General features: G+C 40.1%; 1 protein-coding gene across 1 annotated transcript; it reads left to right on the top strand.

Annotated features, from left to right (window-relative positions):
* Positions 1 to 3,493: 3,493 nt before the first annotated feature.
* Positions 3,494 to 6,508, top strand: LOC139756842 (pseudohemocyanin-1-like). Its single transcript, XM_071676669.1, has 3 exons — positions 3,494 to 3,634; positions 3,976 to 5,496; positions 5,711 to 6,508. The coding sequence occupies exons 1-3, from the start codon at positions 3,529 to 3,531 to the stop codon at positions 6,145 to 6,147; spliced, it is 2,064 nt and encodes a 687-aa protein (XP_071532770.1). The 5' UTR covers positions 3,494 to 3,528; the 3' UTR covers positions 6,148 to 6,508.
* The last annotated feature ends 6,771 nt before the right edge of the window (positions 6,509 to 13,279 follow it).

Below are 13,279 nucleotides of genomic sequence, written 5' to 3'. Positions count from 1 at the left end.
TGGAGCGATGTGGTATACAGGGGTTGACGTGCTGTCAGTGGATTGAATCAAGGCATGTGAAGCGTCCGGGGTAAACCATGGAAAGCTGTGTAGGTATGTATATTTGCGTGTGTGGACGTGTGTATATACATGTGTATGGGGAGGGTTGGGCCATTTCTTTCGTCTGTTTCCTTGCGCTACCTCGCATACGCGGGAGACAGCGACAAAGCAAAAAGAAAAATATATATATATATGTATATATATATATATATATATATATATATATATATATATATATATATATATATATATATATATATATATATATATATATATAGTGTGTGTGTGTGTGTGTGTGTGTGTGTGTGTGTGTGTGTGTGTGTGTGTGTGTGTGTGTGTGTGTGTGTGTGTGTTTTGACACTACTGAGCATTATAAATCCTAATTTTCTGGTAGTTGGTGAGAATAATGTAAATACAAGCATTGGAACAGCAAGAGTTTGAGTGTTCACATCTCACTGGTGATGAGATGAATTTCTCCGACTGCTGCAGATCTTCTGTTTCATCTTAATATTGCATAATAACTTCAGTTCTGAACAAGATGCTTAACGGTATATATCATGTAAGATATCTTTTCATATGCAATTAAATATGAAAGTTTATCAGACATGTAATACGAAGATACGATATAAATGCTATCATAACCAGATATATGAATATCAAAATTAATTCACTTCTTCGAGAGATATAATGTTTTTTTCCACCAAAAAAAGCATTGCTCATGAAGGCACCTTATCCCCCTAGATATACTCTTACAAGAAAATCACAGACGCATTTAACTATCGAGTCGTCATATGTTCAGAGTTTGGCACATTCAAAGAGAGTGTTGCCATATGACAATTCTTGGCACACTCATTGGTGGGGGGGTAGTCTTATGACAATGGTGTGGGACACTCGGAGATCGGGCTCGCTTTTGTTCAGAGATCTGATGATGCCAGACCTGGATATGGCGAATCTGTTCACCTGACTCAAACATATGAGCGAGGTTAGAAACAGTTGCTAAGCAGGTACGCGTGTAGGCCGTTTACTTCTGCTGGTTTGGTTTACCTGAGGACGTTTCCTTATCTTCAGATGAGTCTTGGATGGAGTGAGCTATAAGTTATCATTATCGTGTACTGCTCAACTTATGTAAACCACACGTGAGAGGACTGGCATGATGATGCAGAGGGTGTGTATAGGCATGTGATCTCACTACGTTTGAAATTAGGCTATGAACTTATATCTTTTTTTTTTATATGGATGAAAGTTTCGATTTTGCAATCACACATATACATTGATACGTGAGTAAGCTGGGATATGGATGTGTCCATAGATACATAAGGAATATGACATGATGCATATAGTTGTATACCCAACCTTAAGAGACGAGAGACACGAGTGTAAAGTTATTTCCTCGTAATACTAAAAGGGGAACTGCACACACTCACACACACACACATACACACACACACACGCACACACACACACACACACACACACACACACACACACACACACACACACACACACACACACATATACACACATACACACACACACACACACACACACACACTCTCTCTCTCTCTCACACACACACACACACACACACACACACACACACACACACACACACACACACACACACACATAGACACACATACACACACACACACACACACACTCTCTCTCTCTCACACACACACACACACACACACACACACACACACACACACACACACACACACACACACACACACACAGCCAATAGCTTCTTTTTAAAATATCTAGCACCAAAAACTTTGTTTGACCAGTTAAGATGTGCTTTGTCTTATAGTCATTTTCACTCATTTGTGGAATACATGAGACGTAACGATCACATAAACACCACACACCTTCGATGGAAAGTTTGAAAATGATAAAAAGTAGAAACAGGTTTACATTTTTAGTGCTGTATTTGGATATGGTAATGAAGGTAATATCTTGATCTGGGGAGGACTATCCCTTAAAGTTCGAGTGTTAGTCTAGTGGCGAGGTCTCAAAGTCGGTAGGTGAATTGTCTTGGGGTATTGCATGATGAAAAGAATCTCAAGAGAATCGTATAGAGGTAAGAGAATGAATTCTTCTGTGGTGTAGTTGTGAGCTGTCGTAAGGCCCTACTTAACCTGTACTATGGTGCATTAAGGAAACTATCATTTCTTGACTAATTGACATCTGTTATTTGTAGTCTTGTAGAGCTATGTCAGTTTTTTTTTTTAATGCTTTCAGTAAGATAATTGTTAGTGAGATTTATATTATGGTGCTGTTGCATCAGAATGCCTTATCCCTGTTAGTCATACATCTTAACAATGTTCAGTAACAATGAGACTGAAAAGCAATTCTACGCCAAAGAAGATGTGACTTACCGAACACTGCGAAATCAAATTTATCATCGTGGGAGACAATGATGTACTCGTCGGCATTAACATTGCCATCTGCCACGATGTTCTTGGCAGGCAATTTGCGTAGTAGATGACTTTTTTCTTCTTTTTATTAACAGTAATAAGCTGTTATCAACATAGTCTTTTCATCTCCTAGTAAGCAGCAAACAGCGTGAGCAAACATCCAACAAGCACCTGGTGGATTATGAAACAGCTCATCTTTGAAAGGTCGAAGAGAAATGTATACCAGTGTGCACCAGTGTACTAGACCGTGAAGTAGACTGTCTTTTTCAGATAACATCAGCTTTCTCAAGCAGTCACAAAATTTGGACACTATTCCGTTGAAATATCAAACAATAGTTAATAATCTTTGATGTGACTAAACGATTCTCCTGAAGCACTAGATCAAATATAGGTAAGTTGTCTAGAAATTGATTTCGCACAGCTCTGATATTACAGAATTAGATTTTGAAGCAAGATAATGGGTATGGTAAACATTCTTAGACGCTGATATAAAGCAAACTCTGCGCTTCTACTTGACAAAATGTCTTAGCCAATAAGATATCAGTTACAGGGTCACCTATAACTCATGAGTATGGTTTATTCAGATGTAAAAAACTGACTTGACTTTCAGGCTTATCAGTTATATCTATCAGTATTACACTAATTTCCTCGAAATAGTGAAAACAATTTACTGTTCCATACGCCTTAGCTCAGCAGCTTTTGGCTCAAAAATGCAAATTCTATTGAGTCTTACTATATTTTCATCGAATTCCGTGATTGAGAGAAAATTGTGCAAGCCCAGAAACATCTGTTCAAAGGCACATTTACTGGTTTATTCAGGAATCTACAAAGGTTCCTTTTTGTAATAAAAGTATTGGGTTAATAATGTATCTAAGTCTGTTGGTAACATATGCCAAACAACAACTAAAGGTCTTGATACTAGATAAGGAGAGGTCATCGGTGTATGAAGTGAGGCGACGGAAAGAGGTGACATAACTACTGTTATCTTGGAAGACCCAAGGCGATTGGACGGCGTTGAGGACTTGTGTGGTATATAAGGCGGCGCGAATGCTCCACCGGCACCATCAGCATGAAGGTCTTGGTGTTGTTCGCTTTGGTGGCTGCGGCCGCTGCCTTGCCCGAACTCGGCTTGAAAGATCTTGCTGGTTACCAGGGAGATGAAGCTGCTGCGGCTGGTTTGTATATTTGTTTACATTCAGTGACTTCCAATAACTGGAAACCACACTAGGGGATTGTAGTTTCGTGATTATGATGAATGAAATTACTGATAGCAACTGTTGCGTAGCGAGTGAAGCAAGTATAAATGCTGATCATGATAAATTCATGGAACGATTATTATAACCTTTCACCAACAGAAATGCTGTGAAGAGTTTAGTCAAAATCCGTATAAGTTTGTGAACTCTAACCTGCGAAGCTAGAATAAGATTAATCTCTCAACATTTCTTATGTATATAGATTCAATTTAAGAAAGAAATAGTAAGACATTCATTCTGAAGCTTTTATTTGTATGTTTCAGGAGTGGCTTTAGCCCAGAGGCAGCGTGACATCAATTATCTACTCTACAAGGTGTTCGAGCCTTTGCGGGATGAGAGGTTGAAGGCATTGGCAGACACCTTTGACCCAGAGGCTGATGTTTCCCGCTACGCTGACGGTGGAGCCGCCGTTCATAAACTGATGGGAGAACTGAGGGCTGAGAGGCTTCAGAAGAAAGGACGTGTTGTGACAGCTCTCACCACCCGCGACCGTGAGGAAGCACTCATGCTCTTTGAGGTTTTCATGCAGTGCCAGGACTGGGATACTGCTGTTGCTAATGCTGCCTATTTCCGTGAGAGAATGAACGAGGGAGAGTTTATCTATGCTGGGTACGCAGCTGCCAAGCACTCTCCGCTCGGTGAGCACCTTGTGCTGCCACCCGTCTATGAGATCGTGCCACACTTCTTCATTGATTCTAGAGTCATGATGGATGCGTATAAAGCCAAGATGACTGGCACACCAGCCATGATCAAAATGGGCTTCAGAACTACCAAGAAGAACCCTGAGCAGAAAGTTGCTTACTTCGCTGAGGATATTGGTCTCAGTTCCCACTACGTGAACTGGCATATGGAATATCCCTTCTGGTGGAAAGACACCTACGGCCGTCACATTGAGCGTAAGGGTGAGATCTTCTTCTGGATACATCACCAGCTAACGAACCGCTTCGACGCCGAACGCATTTCCAACCACCTGAAAATTTCCGAGCCAATACGGGAGGATAAACCACTGAAAGAGGGATACGCTCCTCAGATTTCATACAAAAATGGTGTGGCATTCCCATCCCGTCCCGACGACGTCATGCTTGTGGATGTAGATGGTCTACCCATGATTCGTGAGTTGGTGCAGCTTGAGAGCCGCATCCGCGATGCCATTGACCATGGATACATCATTGGCAAGGATGGGTCCATCATAGATATTAGGAATGAACGCGGTGTTGCTATCTTGGGTGATGTGATTGAGTCCTCTCTTTACAGCCCCAACCCTGAATACTACGGCTCTCTGAACAATATGGCTCACAAGGTGATTGCCCGTCAGGCTGATCCCCACGGAAAGTACGGCATGCCTCCCAATGTCATGGAGCACTACATGGGTGCTACTAGGGATCCCAGCTTCTATAAACTGCACAAGCGCATCGACAACCTCTTCAGAAAGCATAAAGATAGTCTTCCACCTTATACTAAAGAAGAACTTGTGCTCCCTGGTGTGGCCATTAGCAACATAGCCATTGATGGTCCATTGGAGACCTACTTGGAAGACTATGAAATCATCCTTCCCAATCTTTTCGAAGATAGAGCGGAAGCAGAAGTAGAAATTAAAGCAATGATGCCACGTCTGAGGCACAAAGATTTCTCCGTCAATATTGATATTGTCAACAACAATGAGGCAGAAGTCTTGGCCACAGTGCGCATCATGGCCTGGCCACTTCGTGACGCTAACGGTGCTGAGCTTTCATTCGATGAGGGTCGTTGGCATGCTATCGAACTAGACAAGTCCTGGAAAAAACGTAAGTATAAAAGATCCTTTACTCTCAAATTGTAGAGAATGTCTTCATTTCTAGATATAGTTTGTGATTATCGTAGAAAATAGAAAATGAAAATCTATGATGTAACTGAGGGTAAAGCTATATTTGTCATGGTATATTTAATCTATGATGACATGATTGTATATTAGCTTATTCAATTAATATAGCAAGATATTTCTTTTTCATTTACTAACAGTGGCCCCTGGCGAGAACCACATCGTCCGGAAGTCCGCTGAAGCCTCAGTGACGGTACCTGACGTGCCAAGCATGAAGACTCTGATGGCTATGACTGAGGAGGCCCTTGCTGGTGGCACTGAACTGCATCTTGAACAGTTCGAGAGCGCCACTGGTCTGCCCAACAGGTTGCTCATACCCAAGGGCAACGAAGCTGGTGTGGAGTTCATGCTGGTGGTGGCTGTGACCGACGGTGCTGCTGACGCAGCCATTGAAGGCCTTCCCACAATGACCAAGTACCACCATTTGGGCGTCAAGGGAGTTTCCCCTGACAGGAAGCCCCTCGGCTACCCACTGGACCGTCGCGTCCCTGACGAACGTGTCTTCCGCGAGATCCCCAACTTCAAGGAGGCCATCGTCAAGGTCTACAACTACGGTGAACATATTCACCATCAATAAGAAATGTTTAGAAATCAAAAGAAATTAAGTGATATGATTAAGAACTTGCCAAGGAACATTATTCACGAAAATCGGAGTTTTAGCTCTATTACAGATTTTGCTATGATACAAATGTAGTCATATATTTTCTAGGATCCTAGATCGTGTCGGAGAAAAGGTAAACATTTTTATCACTCAGGTATGTTACGAGTCACGGAAGATGAACTTATCCTACTTAGAATGTAAAACGATACGATTCCTTAATACTATTATGAGAACTTTCAAGGAGACTGGCTAGGTATCATTTGAGGTAGTTAAACGTTTGTGAATATACAGATGCCTTTTTTATGCATGATATGTATATAAAGAGCCGAAATTCCAACACTGTATGTTATCTTTTCACCTAAAAATCCATATAGAAAAAAGACAAGAAGATATTCCGAGAAGGGGGTTTGAAGAATATGAACTCAGATATCGCCTACGATTTTTAGAATTGATAACTTATGTATATATATATATATATATATATATATATATATATATATATATATATATATATATATATATATATATATATATATATATATATATATATATATATATATATATATATATATATATATATATATGTATATATATATATATATATATATATATATATATATATATATATATATATATATATATATATATATATATACATATATATATATATATATATATATATATATATATATATATATATATATATATATATATATATATATATATATATATATATATATATATATATGTATATATATATATATATATATATATATATATATATATATATATATATATATATATATATATATATATATATATATATATATATATATATATACATATATATATATATATATATATATATATATATATATATATATATATATATATATATATATATATATATATACAAATACATATATATATATATATATTTATATATTTATGCATAAAATAAAGAGACAGGAGGTCAAGAGAAAGGTGCATGAGGTGAAAAAGAGGGCAAATGAGAGTATACCACATCGATCCAATTCACTCTATGCCTTGCCCGCCTTTCACCCTCCTGCATGTTCAGGCCCCGATCACTCAAAATCTTTTTCACTCCATCTTTCCACCTCCAATTTGGTCTCCCACTTCTCCTCGTTCCCTCCACCTCCGACACATATATATACTCTTGGTCAATCTTTCCTCACTCAATCTCTCCATGTGCCCAAACCATTTCAAAATACCCTCTTCTGCTCTCTCAACCACGCTCTTTTTATTTCCACACACCTCTCTTACCCTTACATTACTTACTCGATCAAACCACCTCACACCACACACTGCCCTCAAACATCTCATTTCCAGCACATCCACCCTCCTGCGCACAACTCTATCCATAGCCCACGCCTCGCAACCATACAACATTGTTGGAACCACTATTCCTTCAAACACCCATTTTTGCTTTCCGAGATAATGTTCTCGACTTACACACATTCTTCAATGCTCCCAGGATTTTCGCCCCCTCCCCTACCCTATGATTCACTTCCGCTTCCATGGTTCCATCCGCTGCCAGATCCACTCCCAGATATCTAAAACACTTTACTTCCTCCAGTTTTTCTCCATTCAAACTTACCTCCCAGTTGACTTGACCCTCAACCCTACTGTACCTTGCTCTTATTCACATTTACTCTTAACTTTCTTCTTTCACACACTTTACCAAACTCAGTCACCAGCTTCTGCAGTTTCTCACATGAATCAGCCACCAGCGCTGTATCATCAGCGAACAACAACTGACTCACTTCCCAAGCTCTCTCATCCACAACAGTCTTCATACTTGCCCCTCTTTCCAAAACTCTTGCATTCACCTCCCTAACAACCCCAACCATAAACAAATTAAACGACCATGGAGACATCACACACCCCTGCCGCAAACCTACATTCACTGAGAACCAATCACTTTCCTCTCTTCCTACACGAACACATGCCTTACATCCTCGATAAAAACTTTTCACTGCTTCTAACAACTTGCCTCCCACACCATATATTCTTAATACCTTCCACAGAGCATCTCTATCAACTCTATCATATGCCTTCTCCAGATCCATAAATGCTACATACAAATCCATTTGCTTTTCTAAGTATTTCTCACATACATTCTTCAAAGCAAACACCTGATCCACACATCCTCTACCACTTCTGAAACCACACTTCTCTTCCCCAATCTGATGCTCTGTACATGCCTTCACCCTCTCAATCAACACCCTTCCATATAATTTACCAGGAATACTCAACAAACTTATACTTCTGTAATTTGAGCACTCACTCTTATCCCCTTTGCCTTTGTACAATGGCACTATGCACGCATTCCGCCAATCCTCAGGCACCTCACCATGAGTCATACATACATTAAATAACCTTACCAACAAGTCAACAATACAGTCATCCCCTTTTTTAATAAATTCCACTGCAATACCATCCAAACCTGCTGCCTTGCCGGCTTTCATCTTGCGCAAAGCTTTTACTACCTCTTCTCTGTTTACCAAATCATTTTCCCTAACCCTCTCACTTTGCTCACCACCTCGGCCAAAACACCCTATATCTGCCACTCTATCATCAAACACATTCAACACACCTTCAAAATACTCACTCCATCTCCTTCTCACATCACCACTACTTGTTATCACCTCCCCATTTGCGCCCTTCACTGAAGTTCCCATTTGCTCCCTTGTCTTACGCACTTTATTTACCTCCTTCCAGAACATCTTTTTATTCTCCCTAAAATCTAATGATACTCTCTCACCCCAAGTCTCATTTGCCCTCTTTTTCACCTCTTGCACCTTTCTCTTGACCTCCTGTCTCTTTCTTTTATACATCTCCCACTCATTTGCATCATTTCCCTGCAAAAATCGTCCAAATGCCTCTCTCTTCTCTTTCACTAATAATCTTACTTCTTCATCCCACCACTCACTACCCTCTCTAATCAACCCACCTCCCACTCTTCTCATGCCACAAGCATCTTTTGTGCAATCCATCACAGATTCCCTAAATACATCCCATTCCTCCCCCACTCCCCTTACTTCCATTGTTCTCACCTTTTTCCATTCTGCACTCAGTCTCTCCTGGTACTTCCTCACGAAAGTTTCCTTCCCAAGCTCACTTACTCTCACCACCCTCTTCACCCCAACATTCACTCTTCTTTTTTGAAAACCCATACAAATCTTCACCTTGGCCTCCACACGATAATGATCAGACATCCCTCCAGTTGCACCTCTCAGCACATGTACATCCAAAAGTCTCTCTTTCGCGCGCCTGTCAATTAACACGTAATCCAATAACGCTCTCTGGCCATCTCTCCTACTTACATACGTATACTTATGTATATCTCGCTTTTTGAACCAGGTATTCCCAATCACCAGTCCTTTTTCAGCACATAAATCTACAAGCTCTTCACCATTTCCATTTACAAACACTGAACACCCCACGTATACCAATTATTCCCTCAACTGCCACATTACTCACCTTTGCATTCAAATCACCCATCACTATAACCCGGTCGCGTGCATCAAAACCACTAACACACTCATTCAGCTGCTCCCAAAACACTTGCCTCTCATGATCATTCTTCTCATGCCTAAGTGCATATGCACCAATAATCACCCATCTCTCTCCATCAACTTTCAGTTTTACCCATATTAATCGAGAATTTACTTTCTTACATTCTATCGCAGTGTATCGAGACAGACGTCCCCAGAACTTTTTTAAAGGGGAAGTAAATGTTTATAGTTGTGTTACTGGAGTGATAGTTTTCATACATGGTGCTCTGACAAGAAAATAGTGAAATTGGAAAAGAATGTAGCTTAGACATTGAAGCTTATTCTTTCATTGAAATGTGAATAAAGGGAGCATTTTTTTCAAAGTGATAGAGATGGAAAGCAAAAAGGTGTTTTTCATGAATGTACTGGAAAAGTTGAGGTCCAGATAAACTTTTTGGTCTGTCAAGGCTTTATTATGGCGGATGACCAACTACCTACCCTCATGTATCCAAGATATGGTTGTACTTTGTGTAATGAAGACAATTGAGAAACATCATAAGCCAATATTCTAGTTTCATGTTAAGAGAAGTGGTCCAGGCAGTAGGATACAGTGGTTAAATTGATGAAAACTACTATTGACGTTTGTGTAAATAAATTATACATTTCCCTTTTCCATAGCCAGAGGGTGAACCATTATGTGACATTCATTTTTTCAGTTCATTTCAAGCTAGAAGTTTCAGTTTTCTAAATTATTTGTTACATTTTTCATATGTATATATATATATATATATATATATATATATATATATATATATATATATATATATATATATATATATATATATATATATATATATATATATATATATGTGTGTGTGTGTGTGTGTGTGTGTATGTGTGTATATGTGTGTATGTATGTGTGTATGTATATATATATATATATATATATATATATATATTATCCCTGGGGATAGGGGTGAAAGAGTGCTTCCCACGCATTCTTCGCGTGTCGTGGTGGGCGACTGGATTGGACGGGAGCGGGGGGCCAGAAATCCTCCCCTCCTTGTATTTTGACTTTCTAAAAGGGGAAACAGAAGAAGGAGTCACGCGGGGAGTGCTCATCCTCCTCGAAGGCTCAGATTGGGTTGTCTAAATGTGTGTGGATGTAACCAAGATGAGAAAAAAGGAGAGATAGGTAGTATGTTTGAGGAAAGGAACCTGGATGTTTTGGCTCTGAGTGAAACGAAGCTCAAGGGTAAAGGGGAAGAGTGGTTTAGGAATGTCTTGGGAGTAAAGTCAGGGGTTAGTGAGAGGACAAGAGCAAGGGAAGGAGTAGCACTACTCCTGAAACAAGAGTTGTGGGAGTATGTGATAGAGTGTAAGAAAGTAAATTCTAGATTGATATGGGTAAAACTGAAAGTTGATGGAGAGAGATGGGTGATTATTGGTGCATATGCACTTAGGCATGAGAAGAAAGATCATGAGAGGCAAGTGTTTTGGGAGCAGCTGAATGAGTGTGTTAGTGGTTTTGATGCACAAGACCAATGTTATAGTGACAGGAGATTTGAATGCAAAGGTGGGTAATGTGGCAGTTGAGGGAATAATTGGTATACATGGGGTGTTCAGTGTTTGTAAATGGAAATGGTGAAGAGCTTGTAGATTTATGTGCTGAAAAAGGACTGGTGATTGGGAATTCCTGGTTTGAAAAGCGAGATATGCATAAGTACACGTATGTAAGTAGGAGAGATGGCCAGAGAGCGTTATTGGATTACGTGTTAATTGATAGGCGCGCGAAAGAGAGACTTTTGGAAGTTAATGGGCTGAGAGGTGCAACTGGAGGGATGTCTGATCATTATCTTGTAGAGGCGAAGGTGAAGATTTGTAGGGGTTTTCAGAAAAGAAGGGAGAATGTTGGGGTGAAGAGAGCGGTGAGAGTTGGGAAGGAGACTTGTGTGAGGAAGTACCAGGAGAGACTGAGTACAGAATGGAAAAAGGTGAGAACAAACGAGGTAAGGGGAGTGGGGGAGGAATAGGATGTATTTAGGGAAGCAGTGATGGCTTGCGCAAAAGACGCTTGTGGCATGAGAAGCGTGGGAGGTGGGTTGATTAGAAAAGGTAGTGAGTGGTGGGATGAAGAAGTAAGATTATTAGTGAAAGAGAAGAGAGAGGCATTTGGACGAATTTTGCAGGGAAAAATGCAAATGAGTGGGAGATGTATAAAAGAAAGAGACAGGAGGTCAAGAGAAAGGTGCAAGAGGTGAAAAAGAGGGCAAATGAGACCTGGTATGAGAGATTATCATTAAATTTTAGGGAGAATAAAAAGATGTTCTGGAAGGAGGTAAATAAAGTGCGTAAGACAAGGGAACAAATAGGAACTTCAGTGAAGGGGGCTAATAGGGAGGTGATAACAAGTAATGGTGATGCGAGAAGGAGATGGAGTGAGTATTTTGAAGGTTTGTTGAATGTGTTTGATGATAGAGTGGCAGATATAGGGTGTTTTGGTCGAGGTAGTGTGCAAAGTGAGAGGGTTAGGAAAAATGATTTGGTAAACAGAGAAGAGTTAATAAAAGCTTTGCGGAAGATGAAAGCCGGCAAGGCAGCAGGTTTGGATGGTATTGCAGTGGAATTTATTTAAAAAAGGGGTGACCGTATTGTTGACTGGTTGGTAAGGTTATTTAATGTATGTATGACTCATGGTGAGGTGCCTGGGGATTGGCGGAATGCTTGCATAGTGCCATTGTACAAAGGCAAAGGGGATACTCAAATAAGTTTGTTGAGTATTCCCGGTAAATTATATGGGAGGGTATTGATTGAGAGGGTGAAGGCATGTACAGAGCATCAGATTGGGGAAAAGCAGTGTGGTTTCATAAGTGGTAGAGGATGTGTTGATCAGGTGTTTGCTGTGAAAAATATGTGAGAAATACTTAGAAAAGCAAATGGATTTGTATGTAGCATTTATGGATCTGGAGATGGCATATGATGGAGTTGATAGAGATGCTCTGTGGAAGGTATTTAGAATATATGGTGTGGGAGGCAAGTTGTTAGAAGCAGTGAAAAGATTTTATCGAGGATGTAAGGCATGTGTACGTGTAGGAAGCGAGGAAAGTGATTGGTTCTCTGTGAATTTAGGTTTGCGGCAGGGGTGTGTGATGTCTCCATGGTTGTTTAATTTGTTTATGGATGGGGTTGTTAGGGAGGTGAATGCAAGAGTTTTGGAAAGAGGAGCAAGCATGCAGTCTGTTGCGGATGAGAGAGCTTGGGAAGTGAGTCAGTTGTTGTTCGCTGATGATACAGCGCTGGTGGCTGATTCATGTGAGAAACTGCAGAAGCTGGTGACTGAGTTTGGTAAAGTGTGTGAAAGAAGAAAGTTAAGAGTAAATGTGAATAAGAGCAAGGTTATTAGGTACAGTAGGGTTGAGGGTCAAGTCAATTGGGAGGTAAGTTTGAATGGAGAAAAACTGGAGGAAGTAAAGTGTTTTAGATATCTGGGAGTGGATCTGGCAGCGGATGGAACCATAGAAGCGGAAGTGAATTATAGAGTGGGGGAGGGGGCGAAAATTCTGGGAGCCTTGAAGAATGTGTGGAAGTCG

Source organism: Panulirus ornatus, chromosome 23 (genome assembly GCF_036320965.1).
Source record: "Panulirus ornatus isolate Po-2019 chromosome 23, ASM3632096v1, whole genome shotgun sequence".
Lineage (NCBI taxonomy): Eukaryota > Metazoa > Arthropoda > Malacostraca > Decapoda > Palinuridae > Panulirus > Panulirus ornatus.
The sequence above is the reverse complement of the archived record's forward strand: the minus strand, read 5'-3'. Positions and strand labels throughout refer to the sequence as shown.